At 40.1% G+C, this 15,727-nt stretch overlaps 2 protein-coding genes across 4 annotated transcripts in view; one reads left to right on the top strand and one right to left on the bottom strand.

Moving 5' to 3' along the window:
* Nucleotides 1–3,649, bottom strand: part of IST1 (IST1 factor associated with ESCRT-III) — a 37,785-nt gene extending 34,136 nt beyond the window's left edge. Inside the window, exon 1 of one of the 3 annotated variants that reach the window (XM_061174430.1) lies at nucleotides 3,574–3,649. The gene's annotated coding sequence lies outside the window, so the exon portion shown is untranslated. Of the gene's footprint in view, nucleotides 1–3,468 lie in introns of all 3 variants that reach the window. The other 2 variants (XM_061174431.1, XM_061174429.1) reach the window with 2 other exon arrangements.
* Nucleotides 8–741, top strand: LOC133078378 (transmembrane protein 50B-like). Its single transcript, XM_061173400.1, has one exon. The coding sequence runs from the start codon at nucleotides 142–144 to the stop codon at nucleotides 616–618; it is 477 nt and encodes a 158-aa protein (XP_061029383.1). The 5' UTR covers nucleotides 8–141; the 3' UTR covers nucleotides 619–741.
* Nucleotides 3,650–15,727: the final 12,078 nt, after the last annotated feature.

Raw genomic sequence — 15,727 nt, 5'->3', positions numbered from 1 at the left:
GGGGACTGAGGTGGAGCCGTGGACCCCGGCTCGGCCGCGGGTGAGCCGCATCCTCCTCTGAGCGCGCGCCTGGTGTCGGCTTGGGCGTCGGGGAAGCCGGAATATAGTATTTAATGAAAAGTCCATGCTTAAGTGGTGAAAATGTCAGGCTTCCTAGATAATTTCCGTTGGCCAGAATGTGAATGTATCGACTGGAGTGAGAGAAGAAATGCAGTGGCTTCTGTAGTAGCAGGTATATTGTTTTTTACAGGTTGGTGTATAATGATTGATGCAGCTGTGGTGTATCCTAAGCCAGAACAGCTGAACCATGCTTTTCACACATGTGGTGTGTTTTCCACATTGGCTTTCTTCATGATAAATGCCGTGTCCAATGCTCAGGTGAGAGGTGACAGCTATGAAAGCGGCTGTTTAGGAAGAACAGGTGCTCGAGTTTGGCTCTTCATTGGTTTCATGTTGATGTTTGGGTCACTTATTGCTTCTATGTGGATTCTTTTTGGTGCATATGTTACCCAAAATACTGATGTTTATCCAGGACTAGCTGTGTTTTTTCAAAATGCCCTTATATTTTTTAGCACTCTGATCTATAAATTTGGAAGAACTGAAGAGCTATGGACCTGAGATCACTTCTCAAATCACATTTTCCTTTTGTTATATTCTATTTGTAGACAAGTTTTTATCTCTCAATATAATTTACACATTGCCAAATGGAATAGATTGTACATTAAATGTTTTGTTTCTTTACACTTTTATGCTCTGAGTTTTGAAATAGTTTTATGAAATTTCTGTCCTTTTTTTTTTCATTGAATAGATTGTTAATATGTACATAGTATAAGACTATATAGATGAGATGATCTGTGTCGGTATTTTTATTCTTGAAGACTTAAAGCTTAATCTGTTCCCTGAGCCAGGGTTGTATCATCATCTAATTGTAGAGTTAACTACTTTGTCTCAGTATCTCTAATTTTCAAAATGTGCAAAAAATACAGCTCCATATATCTGAAATAAGCACTGAGCCATTAAAAAAGGTATTTCAGCAAGTTGTAATTTATTTTGGCTTAAAAATGAGATTTTGTTTTTAAAGGAAAAATGTTTGTTCTTATGTATACAGTGGACTTTTATATGAAGATTTTAAAAAATGCCTGAAGGACTAGTTTGAAAGCCTCTTTTAAAAACAATTCCTCTCATATGACTTTATTTGAGAAGGGTTAATACATGATCAGATAAGCTCAGTTTTATATGGTTGATGTAAAAAGACTGTAAGGCAGCTCAGCAACACGCTTCTTACAAAAACAGCTTAAATGGTTCTCTTTTGACAGCCTACTATTATCTGACATAACAAAATTCTGTATCAAGCAAGTTTGAGACAACTACAGCTTAAAAGCATGAACCATGTAACAAAAAGTGGAATAATCAGTTTCAAGATAAAGCACTTCTTCCCAAAGGGGATTATTATGACCTAGTGAAAAATTAGGCATTTCATCCACTCAGTTACTGACTGCAAGTCTCTTTTTGCTCTAGCTCTCAAGCTTTAGGTGAACTCTTCTTGCAGAATACATCTTTAACCTGAAAGGTCTTACTCCAGTCAAAAACTTATTTTGCTGAGTTTGAAATACTGTATTTGCACTGAGTGTATTCCCGTGAGAGATTTCAGAGGGATAGTTGGGTCTTTATTTCTACTTTTGCTTTCCTTTGTTATACAGGTTTTGTGTTGCACTTTTTTCCTCCAGAGGGATTTTTCTAGAGCCTTTTGTTGTAAGACAGAATAATATCAGTGGTATTATATGCAGCTTCTAATATAAGCCTTATTTTGCTTAATGTCTCTCCTCTCTGAGGATCTACTGTGCACAGAGTATGAAGCAGTTGTGGAATGCTGTGCCTTTGTCTAGATACCATCTTGTTTAATTACTTCTTTCTTTGTTGTTTTTTCCTCAAAAAAACTGTGTCTTGCTTCCAACAAGTTTTAAGACTGCTTACTTGTTTCCACTCCCTTCTAACCTCTTGCAATAAATATTACTTCTCACAAAAAAAAAAAAAAAAAAAAAAAAAGAATCCGCCTGCCAATGCAGGGGACACGGGTTTGAACCCTGGTCCAGGAAGATCCCACATGCCGCGGAGCAACTAAGCCCGTGCGCCACAGCTACTGAACCTGCGCTCTAGAGCCCGCGAGCCACAAGTACTGAGCCCAAGTGCCACAACTACTGAAGCCCATGCACCTAGAGCCCGTGCTCCGCAACGAGAAGCCTCCGCAACGAGAAGCCACCGCAATGAGAAGCCCGCGCACCACAATGAAGAGTAGCCCCTGCTCGCTGCAACTAGAGAAAGCCCGCATACAGCAACGAAGACCCAACAGCCAAAAATAAATTTAAAAAAAAAAGTAATACTAACATTGAGGTTTCAAAACAATCTTTTATCCTCTAATAAAAGGATATTACTAAGTCCTCCTATCCCAGAAGATGAGGTTCTAAGGAAGCTGTAAAAACAGAATTTCCCGTGGAAATTTCTCCGTAGGTAAAGGAGTCAAAGGGGGGAAGGGGGGAGGTGGAAGAAACATATATATATCAACCATTACTTTATTAAATAAATACACAACGGGGGTATAAACGAAACAAGATTGGACATGAACTGATCGTTGTTGAAGCTGGATTAGGAGGGATTTCATTAGTCTTTACCTTTGTCTGTTTGCAATGTTCATAATAAAAAGTTAAAAAATAATGAATACGCAAGCATAATAGAAAAACTATGACCAGCTCTTAATTTCAATCTTACTACTTCAGAGAGTGGAAGTGGCTGTCTCTCCTATTACCTAATCATTAAACCGGACGCTCTTCGGTCCCGATCCCGGTAAAACTTTATGCAGGTCGAGTTTCAAGTCCTCTCACCTCCAGCACCGCGCAAGAGGAGCAATGAGAACAGAAGAGGAAGGGGGCAAGGACAGGGCTACAGGCTCCTCACAAGATTGCTCAGCAGACAGGCAAGGGTCTCCGAAAGGGGGTCAGAGGTCGCTTTTTGTTTCCGCTGAAGAAAAACTCAGTTTCTTCCGGGGCCCCCAGGTACCTTCCCAGGAGGCCGCCCTGCCCGGGGGGAAACTGCCGGGCTCGGAGGCTCACAGACTCCCGCAGGCACCGAGGACACAACCTTACCGAAGTCTCCCTGGGCCAGAAGGGACTGGGTAAGGGAGTCTCCGAGAGCGCCGGCCCGGCTCTGTCCCTGTCGGGTGCCGAAGCCCAAGCCGCGGCGTTTCCGCCCCGGGGAAGTGACGCCTCGGAGCAGGGAGGACAACAAGAAAGTTTGGCGGCGTCAAGTATTCGGGACCAACGGTCTCCAAGTTGCCCGCGACCCTGCCACGCCCCCGGGCCCGGCCTTGGGCGGCCTTCCGGGCCCGGCCTTGGGCGGCCTTCCGCGCCGCAGCCCTTCCGGCCCGACCTCCAGCCTGACCCTCACATCCAGGATCCTTCTCTTTCTCCTCACCTGCCACCTCAGGGTCCTCTGAATCCCGGGCTAGGGACTTCTAAATCCGGAGCGCAGTGTGAGGAGGAAAACAAAGATCCTTGACGCTGAAGAAGCCACACTCACCTGACCGAATCCGGACCTGAAAACGGAAGAGACAGACCTGGGGATGAAACCGCAGCATCCAAAATGGCGGCTAACTAGGCCTCAGCACAATGGGCAGGGCGGAGGGATCCGCGGGGCCGAGCTAGCCACGCCCTCTTTCCAGGGATTGGCTGCGCGCCCTCCGCTCGGGACTCACGCCCCGAGGGCGTCCGGGCTCCCCCGCCCAGCTCCCTTCGGAGCTAGCGCGGCCGGGGACTACTTCCAGCGGCGGAGGCATGGACGGCAGCGGAATACACGTCACGTCGCCAGAGTCATCTGCTGGGGCGCTCCTTGAATTTTGCTGGTGTTGACCCGGGCGCAGGGAGGCTGGCGGAGGAGGCTTGTTTTCCGAATCCGCGCCCAGTGCCATGTTAGCGTTGTTCCAGTCTCTGGAAAAACCGGCTTCAGCACCGCCTCCCAAACACCCTGAGTTACTCTCTGAGATTTGCTCTCGTCCCTCGCTCGACTCCACTCGCCATGGAGGCTTTCCTCCTGCGTTTCGGTTTCTTTCATCAAATGACCTGCTGAGCAGGATTCCACCCTCCTCTGGCAACACAACGCTCTTTATCCGACTCTAAGCACTCTTCCCTTAGGCCACCCACCCTCTCTCCTAACCACTCTGAATACTCCTGCCCCGCTTTGAAACCAAGTGTGATTGCTCTTGCAATCAGAATATCTACAGTATTACTTATTTAAGATGTTTCCTCAGCACCACATTGTCTGGGAATTTACTTTATCTCTGGATTCCGAGGAAACTTTTTCATTTAGTTATCTTTCAACTTGAAAACCATTCTCTCTGCTTAACGTTGGAAGGGGATTCCTGAGCTCTTGGCTTCCAGAAGGAGGTAATCCTACCCCCTGCTGTACAGGCTGCATCTACCAAGACCAAAATTGTGGTTTGCTAAATTGTGATGTGGTCATATGACAAGGATGGAGCTACGTGTATCCATAAGAGGATCATATGGATTTAGAAATAATGTGTCTGTATAACCACTTGCAGTATTTCTAAATTAAAACCAGCTTTCAGAACCTCAAAATACACTGTACTTTTTTCATTTAATATGTGGTGGATTTTTTTTTTTTGGTAAATGCGGGCATATATGAATTGAGTCCATTTTGCAATAAAGTAATAGCATCTTAAAAAAAAGAGAGCAAATTGCTCGAATTTAAAGAGCCTTAGAAACACAACAACCAAATGTTACCTGTGTGGACCTTGTTTAGATACTGATTCAAACCAATTTATAGTTTTTTTTGTTTTTTTTTTTTGGCCGCACCTAGCGGCAAGCGGGATCTTAGTTCCCCCACCAGGGAAGAAACCCGTGTCCCCTGCGTTGGGAGCTCGGAGTCTTAACCACTGGACCGCAAGGGAAGTCCCCCTATAGTCTTTTATAAAGATATTATTTTAGACAATTGGGAAAATTAGATGATGGACCAGGTATTATATGGTACCAACTAACCAAAGAATTGTTACTTTCTTAAGCATGAAAATAGCACTGAGATTTTGTAAGAAGAGGTCCTTTTTTTATATATAAATTTATTTTGTTTATTTATTTATTTTTGGCTGCGTTGGGTCTTCATTGCAGCACACGGGCTTTCTCTAGTTGTGGCATGTGGTGGGGGGGAGGCTACTTTTCGTTGTGGTGCCCGGGCTTCTCGTTGCGGTGGCTTCTCTTGTTGCAGAGTACGGGCTCTAGGTGCACAGAAGAAAAACAACTGAGGCCACCAGAGAAGGATGCACCATCCAGAAACAGAGCAGGGCTTCTGACACATTGCGCCACCAGGGAAGCCCAAGAAGAGGTCCTTTTTAAATTGTTTAAGAAATGCATACTGGGAGGGACTTCCCTGGTGGCACAGTGGTTAAGAATCCGCCTGCCAACGCTAGGGGACACGGGTTCGAGCCCTGGTCCGGGAAGAGCCCGCATGCCACGGAGCAACTAAGCCCGTGCGCCACAACTACTGAGCCCGCGTGCCACAACTACTGAAGCCTGTGCACCTAGAGCCCGTACTCTGCAACAAGAGAAGCCACCGCAACGAGGAGCTCGGGCACCACAACGAAAAGTAGCCCCCCACCACCACATGCCACAACTAGAGAAAGCCCGTGTGCTGCAATGAAGACCCAACGCAGCCAAAAATAAATAAATTAATTAAAAAAAAAAAAAGAAATGCATATTGTAGGTAGGGGCAAAAATTTTGATAAATATTGAATTGGATGACAGTTATTATTGTACTATCTTCTCTATATTTAAGTATTTTTTTTACCTTTACTGACTTTATTTCAGCATAACCAGTTAGTTAAAAAGGAAAAAAAATTTTTTTTTAATTGAAGTATAGTTGATTTACAATATTGTGTTAGTTTTCGGTGTACAACATAGCAATTCAGGTGTTTTTTTGCAGGTAATATTCCATTATAGGTTATTACAAGATATTGGGTATAATTCCCTGTGCTAGTAGTTTGTATCTGTTAATCCCATATCCCTAATTTGTCCCACCCCCTGCCCCGCCCCGTCCCTCTCCCCTCTGGTAACCATAAGTTTGTTTTCTACATCTGTGACTCTGCTTCTGATTTGTATATACATTCATTTGTATTATTTTTTATATTCCACTTATAAGTGATATCATATGGTATTTGTTTTTCTCTGACTTATTTCACTAAGCATAATACTCTCCAGGTCCATCCACATTGCTGCAATATTTCATCCTTTTTATAGCTGAATGATATTCCTGTGTGTGTGAGTGTGTGTGTGTGTGTCACATCTCTTTTTTTTTGGCTGCGCCGTGAGGCATGTGGGATCTTAGTTCCCTGACCAGGGATTGAACCTGCACTCCCTGCAGTGGAAGCACGGAGTCTTTTTTTTTTTTTGGCTGTGTCAGGTCTTAGTTGCACCATGCAGGATCTTCATTGAGGCGCGCAGGCTTCTCTCTCTAGTTGTGGCTCGTGTGCTCAGTAGTTGCGGCATGTGGGATCCTAGTTCACCCACCAGAGATCAGATCCACATCCCCTGCATTGGAAGGCAGATTCCTAACCACTGGACCACCAGAGAAGTCCCCAGAAGCACGGAGTCTTAACCACTGGACCACCAGGGAAGTCTTCACATCTTCTTAATCCAGTTGTCTGTTGATTGGCACTACGGTTGCTTCCATGTCTTGGCTATTGTAAATAGTACTGCTGTGAACATTGGGGTGCAAGTATCTTTTCGAATTAGTGTTTCATTTTCTCTGGATAGCTGGATTATATGGTAGTTCTATTTTTAGTTTTTCAAGGAAGCTTCATAGTGTTTTCCATAGTGGCTGCACCAATTTACCTTCCCACCAACAGTGCAGGAGGGTTCCCTTTTCTCCACATCCTGTCTGACATTTATTGTTTGTAGACTTTTTGATGATAGCCATTCTGACAGGTATGAGGTGATACCTCAGTGATTTGCATTTCTCTGATAATTAGCGATGTTGAGCATTTTTTCATGTGCCTGTTAGCCATCTGTTTGTCTTCTTTAGAAAAATGACTATTCAAGTCTTCTGCCCATGTTTTGATTGGGTTGTTTTTTTAGGGGGGGGGGTTGGGTTTTTTTGTTTTGATATTGAGTTGTGTGAGCTGTTGGTATGTTTTGGATATTAACCTCTTGCCAGTCGCATCATTTGCAAGTATTTTCTCCCATTCCATAGGTTGTCTTTTTGTTTTGTTGATGGTTTCCTTTGCTATGCAAAAGGTTTTAAGCTTAATTAGGTCCCATTTATTTCTTTTGGCTTTTATTTCTTTTGCCTTGGGAGACTGATCTAAGAAAATATTGCTGCGATTTATGTCAAAGATTTATGTTCTGCCTATGTTTTCCTCTAGGAGTTTTATAGTATCTGGCCTTATATTTACCTCTTTAATCCATTTTGGTTTTGTTTTAATTAATTAATTTTTTTATTTATTTGGCTGCGTCGGGTCTTAGTTGTGGCACATGGGCTCTTTGTTGCAGTGCATGGGCTTCTCTCTAGTTGTGGAATGCGGGTTTTCTCTCTCTAGTTGTGGCACACGGGCTCCAGAGCACGTGGGTTCTGTAGTTTCTGACACGTGGGCTGTCTCATTGAGGTGCGCAAGCTCAGTAGTTGTGGCGCGCGGGCTTAGTTGCCTCGTGGCATGTGGGATCCTAGTTCCCCAACCAGGATTTGAACCTGCGTCCCCTGCATTGGAAGGCAGACTCCCCACCACTGGACCACCAGAGTAGTCCCTCTTTAATCTGACAGGTATGAGGTGATACCTCATTTATTGTATGGTGGATACCTCATATTTTTGTGTATGGTGTTAGAGAATGTTCTAATTTCATTCTTTTACAGGTAGCTGTCCAGTTTTCCCAGTACCACTTGTTGAAGAGACTGTCTTTTCTCCATTGTATATTCTTGCCTCCTTTGTCGAAGATTAATTAACCATAGGTGCGTGGGTTTGTTTCTGGGCTCTCTATTCTCTTCCCTTGATCTATGTGTCTGTTTTTGTGCCAATACCATGCTGTTTTGATTATTGTAGCTTTGTAGTATAGTCTAAGGTCTGGGAGGGTTATCCAGCTTTGTTCTTTTTTCTCAGGATTGCTTTGGCAATTCAGGGTCTTTTGTGGTTCCACATAAATTTTAGGATTATTTGTTCTATTTCTGTGAAAAATGTCCTGGGTATTTTGATGGGGATTACATTAAATCTATAGATTGCTTTAGGTAATATGGCCATTTTAATAGAATTGATTCTTCCAATCCAAGAGCACGGGATATCTTTCCATTTCTTTGAATCATCTTTAATTTCCTTTATCAGTGTTTTATAGTTTTCATAAGTATGTTTTAAAATGTTCATAGTCAGGGAACTTCCCCAGTGGTGCAGTGGTTAAGAATCCGCCTGCCAATGCAGGGGACACGGGTTCGAACCCTGGTCCGGGAAGATCCCACATGTCGCAGAGCAACTAAGCCTGTGTGCTACAACTACTGAGCCTGCGATCTAGAGCCTGTGAGACACAACTACTGAGCCCACATGCCACAACTACTGAAGCCCGCGCGCCTAGAGCCTGCACTCTGCAAAAAGAGAAGCCACCGCAATAAGAAGCCCGTTCACCACAACAAAGAGTAGCCCCCACTCGCCACAACTAGAGAAAGCCCACGTGCAGCAACGAAGATCCAACGCAGCCAAAAATAAATAAAATAAAATTTTAAAAAGATAGTAATAAAATGAAGGAAATTCTGACACATGCTACAATGTGGATGAACATTGAAGACATTATGGTAAGTGAAATAAACCAGTCACCAAAACACATGTACCGCAGGATTCCAGTTCTACGAGATACTTAGAGGTCAAATTCAGAGACAGAAAGTAGAATGGTGGTTGCCAGGGGGGCTGGGGGAAGGGAGAGTGGGGAGTTATTGTTTAACGGGTACAGAATTTTAGTTTGGGAAGATGGAAAATGTTCCGGTGATGGGTGGTGATGATGGTTACATAACAGTGTGAATGTACTTAATGCCACTGAACTGTACAACTAAAAATTATTAAAATGGTAGCTTTTATATTATGTGTATTTTACCACAATAAAAAAAATATTCACAGTAAAAAATTTCAAATTAAGTCTATGTCATGGGGGAGAATTAAATAAACAGTATATATACTAATAATTCAATGCAAAATGTGGAATCTTCTACAAGAAAACTGGCTCTACATTAAAAGAGAGATATAATAACCAAATGAAATTCAACTGGATCCTGATTAGAAAAAATAGATATTTGGGGGAACAACTTGGGAAATTTGAATGTGTACTAGATATTAGATACTATGGAATTATTGTTAATTTTCATTGGTGTAATAATATAGTTGAGTAGGAGAATGCTCTTATTCTTAGAAGATGCATGCTGAACTGTGTAGAACTGAAGGATCATGATGTCTGCAACTTACTTTCATATAGTTCAGAAAACAAAAAGTGTGTGTGTGCATACTAGGCTATTATATATCTCAATGGGAAGTGGTAGTTTTCCCCCAGAAACTACCAGACTAAGCCAAGATCCCAGCAGTTAAGTATATTCTGATTCTGTTCTGCATTGAGTTTAAAAGCAAAATAAAAGGGACTGAGTTCAATACCTTCTTTTTGTTTTTTGAGGAGAGAAAAATGTTTATTGTTTTTACTAATTTGAGAATATATATATGTAGAGTATAATGAAAGAAAAGCCTATGTAACACTCCCCATGCCATTATTAATTTTTAGAATATATTATTCCAAAATTTTATTTATTTAAAATTTAACACAAATAGGATAATATACACTCTGTTCAGTAAACCTGCTTTTTATACTTTATATATTCTGCGTATCTTTTTATGTCAATAAATATAGATCCACATTATCTTTAACAATGGAAGAAGGTATATCATTATTTAGCCAATCTTTTATTGATATTTAGGTAGATTCCAATATATTCTGTAATACGCCATTGTGAATATCCTTCTAAGAATATCTGTGCATATTTTCAGATTATTTCTTAAGGACAGATTCCCATAAGTGGTATTGCAAGTTTAGGGAGTATGCATGTATGAAATTTTGATAACCATGTTATTTATGGGTTGAATTGTACCCCACAGATACATGCGTTGAAGTTCTAACCCCCAGTGTCTCAGAATGTGACTTTATTTGGAGACTTTGTTATGGCACCACATGCAAACTAGCAAAACCCATCACCGGACTTCTCTCCCAGAAGGTTCTATGACTTTATCCTCCTAGTGTCCAGCTCCTCATACTCCCCAACTGCAGGCATTATCAACCTTTCTAATCCTTTTGAAACTAAGCAGTTATTTTAATTTGTATATCTTTCAAAATTAGTAAGATTTGCATATCTTTGAAAATTAGTAAGATTGACTCTCTTGTCAATAGCACTCATGATAGTCTTTTGCCCATTTTCCTAATGGTGCAGATAAACTTTTAAAAATAATTTTTAAAGTAGGACATAAATATGGCAAAACACACACACACACAACTGAAAAAGATGTACAATGAAAATTAAGTCTCCTTCCTCAGACCCTTAGTCCTTCAGTCCCTTGCTCTAGAAGTAAAATAACCATTGCTACCAGATTCTTGTGCCTTTGAGCAAGTTACTTAATCTCTCTGTGCTTCAGTTTCTTCATTTGTAAAATGGGAATAATATCACCTACCTTAATAAAGTTGTTAGGAGGATTAAATGTGTTAATTATGAAAAACTCTTAGAACAGTGTCTGACAATGTTTAATGCTATCGAAATCCTTCCAGTGATATTATCTGCATGTGAAACTATATGTATAAATATGCCTTTTTTTTACACATATAGTAGCATACTATACATACTACAGTTGTCTCTCAGTATCAGCAAGGGATTGGTTCCAGGATCCCCCAAGGATACCAAAATCTCAAGTCCCTTGCATAAAATGCTGTAGTATTTGCATATAACCTATGCACATTCTCCAGTATACTTCAAATCATCCCAATACAACGTAAATGCTATGTAAATAGTTGCCAGTGAGCAGAAAATTCAATTTTTGCTTTTTGGAACTTTCTGGAATTTTCCTTCCCAGTGGTTTCAATCTGAGGTTGATTGAATCCATGGATGTAGAAATGTCGGATATGGAAGGCTGACCGTATACTGTAACTTGTCTAGTACTATAACTTGCTTTAAGATACATATCTCGGAGACTGTTCCTTATCAGTAGTTATCAATAATTCTCATTCTTTTAAAGAGCTGCATAATATTCCATTGTATATGTGTACCATAGTTTTAAAGTACTGCTCTATTGATGGCATTTAGGTTATTTCCAATATTTTGCCTATATAAACAATGCTGCAATGACTAGATATTTGCCTATATGGATTGTACGAATTGGGTACAAATTCCCAGAAGCAGAAGAACTGGTGAAAGGGTAGGTATATCTTTAATGCTGATAGATGTTGCCAAATCACCCTACAACGAGGAAGTATTGTTTTACACCACCACCACCAATATATGAGAGTTTCTATCTCCCCATGCCCTCAGTAACACAGTGTGTTTAGATAACTTTTGGAATCCTTGACATTATTGCACCCTTGAACAAACCATGAAAGTAAAGATGAGTGAAAAGTGTCACTGAGTCCATGTCTTGCTAAAAATGACATGATTCATTTAGAAAAATTGCTTCCAACTCAGTAGTTTCTTGGATTCAGCAATCATCACCTGTGTCTTTTCCCATCTAGTTATTTAGATCCGATAATATATCAATGTGAATTGTACCACAACCAGCCAATTATTCAAAACAGTATCTCTATCCCTGGCTGAACAGACCAGTTTCAATCAGAGCTAAACATAATCCAAAGAAACAAACTGACTCACACTGTTTCACTTGAAAATCCTGTTTTGCTCTTAGGATAAAAATTAACACAAAACATTCTTTGGTTAACTAACAAGTAACCCTTTTTTATGTACGCAATTATAACTAGTGGCTGTAAGGAAAACCTGATATAATGCTTAAACCCAATAATATAAGAGTCTTACAAGTCTGTAGGACAAAATTAGTCAGGCCTGTTTTTGTACAGCCCTTTCAGATGAGAATGTTTTTTTTTTACATTGTTAACAGGTTGTAAAGAAACAAAACCAAAAAAGGGAAGAACATGTGACAGAACCCTTATATTGCCCACAAAGCCTATTTGTAAAGGGCCAAATATTTGCTATTGGACCCTTTACAGAAAAAGTTAGCTGACTCCTGCAATAGAAGAAAGTACTACACATTGTGTGAGAGAGAAGGGAAAGATGATGGGCATTGAGTAATTTGCCTTTTTTTTTTTTTTTTTAAAGTACTAACATTTAGAAAGGGGAAAGTCTCAGAAAGCTTTTAGGCTAGAAATTATAAAACGAAATAGAAACTGCTCTGGATATCTTCCTAAGGCCTAGAAAAAAATCAAGAGCATTTTTTAGAGCACCTATGAAATGATTCCTCAGAGAACTTATTAACATCAATAATTAGGGCTATATACAAATATTAAATATCTCCATGGCATTTTGCAATTTACAGGGCAACTACAAGCACATGACCTCAGTCTGAGGCTCACAACATTCCTGTGAAGCAGCTGTAGGTCAGAAATGTCTATTAGTTTTTACAGGAAGAAAGTGAAGCTTAGAGCTGTAAAGTGAGCAATCCAAGATCAACAGCAATAAGTGCCAGGATCAGATCTTGAACCCAGATCTTGAGACTTGACATGATATAATTTTCATATGTCCATATTTCCATAATAATTTGCATCCTGGATTTACCTTCAATTTGTGTATGTTGAATTTATCAACAAATAAAAAGAAAAATGCATTAAATCACAGTTATAAACTGTGATTTTGATCTGATATGGGTTCACATATCAGATCAAAAGAGAGTTCTCAAATCAGATTTTTTTCATGACATTTATCATGATTGCAATCATCCTAGTAAACGTAATTTTTCCTTAAATGAATTCAAAGAAATGAAAACTTATAAGTCTAGATTCTAAATATAAACTCAAAAGTTTAAACTATCTCCTTAAAATATGAGGTTCCTATCAAGACCATACGAATCTGGCATAAGGATACACATACAGGTCAATAAAATAGAACTCAGAATCTAGAAATAAACCAATATATTTATGGTCACTTGCTTTTGAACAGGGATAACAAGACAGTTCAATGGTGAAAGAATAGACTTTCAACGAACAGTACTGAGAAAACTGGATATCTGCATGCAAAAGAATAAATTTGAACTTCCCTGCCTAATACCTATACAAAAATTAACTCAAAATTAATCAAGGAGTAAAATATAAGAGCTAAAACTATAAAACTCTTAGAAGAAAATATAGGTGTAAATCTTCATGACTGTGGACTAGGAGATGGTTTCTTAGATATGACACCTAAATCACAAGCAACCAAAGAAAAAAATATATAAAAACTTTGGTGCTTCAAAGGACACTATCAAGAAAGTGAAAATACAGCCTACAGAATAGAAGAAAATTTTTGCAAATCATATGTGCTATAACAGTCTAGTATCCAGAATATTTTAAAAAAACAACACCTATAAAACAACAATAATTCAAAAATGGACAAAGGATTTGTATAGACATTCTCCAAATGGTCACTAATAAGCACACGAGAAGATGTTCAACATCCTTAGTCATCAGGGAAATGCAAATCAAATCCACAGTGAGATATCACTTCACACCCACTACAATATCTATAATAAAAAAGACAAACAATAACAAGTGTAGCACAGGATGTGGAGAAACTGGAACTCTCATACATTGCTGGTAGGAATATAAAATGATGCAGGCTCTTTGGGCAAAAGTTTGACAGTTCCTCAAAATGTTAAACACAGAGTTACCATATGAACCAACAATTCCACTCCTAGGTGTATACTTGAGAGAACTGAAAACATAATCACACAAAAATTGTACACAAATGTTCACAGCAACATTATTCAGAAGAGCCAAAAAGTGGAAACAACAGAAATATCCATCAACTGGTGAATGGAAGTAAAATGTGGTATATCCGTACAATGGAATATTATTTGGCCATAAAAAGGAATGAAGTACTGATACACACACTGCAACATTCATGAACCTTGAAAACATCATGCTAAGTGAAAGGAGCCAGACACAAAGGCCCCATATTGTATGATTTCATTTATGTGAAATGTTCAGAACAGGTAAATGCATAGAGACAGAAAGATTAGTGATTGCCAGGGGCTGGAAGGAGGAAGAATGGGGAGTGACTGCTAATGGGTATGGGGTTTCTTTTCAAGGTGATAAAAATGTTTTGGAATTAGATACTTGTGATGTTGCACAACCTTGTGAATATATTGTACTAAAAACCAATGAGGGGCTTCCCTGGTGGCACAGTGGTTAGGAATCCGCCTGCCAGTGCAGGGTACACAGGTTCGAGCCCTGGTCCGGGAAGATCCCACATGCCACGGAGCAACTAAGCCCGTGTGCCACAACTACTGAGCCTGCACTCTGGAGCCCGTGAGCCACAACTACTGAGCCCACGTGCCACAACTACTGAAGGCTGGGCACCTAGAGCCTGTGCTCTGCAACAAGAAGCCACCACAGTGAGAAGCCCGCGCACCACAACAAAGAGCAGCCCCCGCTTGCCGCAACCAGAGAAAGCCCACGTGCAGTAACGAAGACCCAATGCAGCCAAAAATAAAAATAAGTAAATTTATAAAAACAAACAAACAAACAAAAAAAACGAAAAAAAAAACCCAATGAGTTATACACTTCAAAAGGGTGAATTTTGGGCTTCCCTGGTGGCGCAGTGGTTGAGAATCCGCCTGCCAATGCAGGGGACACGGGTTCGAGCCCTGGTCTGGGAAGATCCCACATGCCGCGGAGCAACTAGGCCCGTGAGCCACAACTACTGAGCCTGTGCGTCTGGAGCCTGTGCTCCGCAACAAGAGAGGCCGCGATAGTGAGAGGCCTGCGCACCGTGATGAAGAGTGGCCCCCACTTGCCACAACTAGAGAAAAGCCCTCGCACAGAAACGAAGACCCAACACAGCCAAAAATAAATAAATAAATAAATAAATAAATAAATAAAAGTGCTTTAAAAAAAAAAGGGTGAATTTCATGGTAAGTGAATTATATCATAATAAATTTTTAAACGGAGTTCTTTAAATTACCCTACCAATACTGTTGTAATGAAAAGCCCTAACAGGGTCTTGGTAAGAGCCAATAAATATAAACCAGAGGATATTTCAAGGGAAAGTTAATATACTTAAAATGGCAAAATAATTGCATAAATCCATGAGTAGACCAGAAAAGTAGAAATAAAAAGTGACGCTGAAAAAAAATCCATGATTAAAGAAAAAGTCTTGTAGCTCCAGAACAAGTTTAGGTGAGAGCAAAAATAAACTAATTCCTTATTTAATAATTTTTACCTTATTTGACTATAACCCTGAATCACAACACCTCAGAGACATTTCTAGGACTCATGAAGGTTTTAAGAATAGCATTATTATGATCCCATTTTATTTGCAGCTCAAGGAGATGAAACAAGATGCCCAGTATTACACATTATTATTTGATGAAGCCAAGGAATTTCACTGGAGGCTCTCTCCTAATACTTTACCTGCTAGCTATTTTCATGTTGAAAATGTCAACTACATCAACTTTAAAGTGGCATAA

Source organism: Eubalaena glacialis, chromosome 18 (assembly GCF_028564815.1).
Source record: "Eubalaena glacialis isolate mEubGla1 chromosome 18, mEubGla1.1.hap2.+ XY, whole genome shotgun sequence".
Lineage (NCBI taxonomy): Eukaryota > Metazoa > Chordata > Mammalia > Artiodactyla > Balaenidae > Eubalaena > Eubalaena glacialis.
Note: the sequence above shows the minus strand (reverse complement) of the source record. Positions and strands in the feature narration are given on the sequence as shown.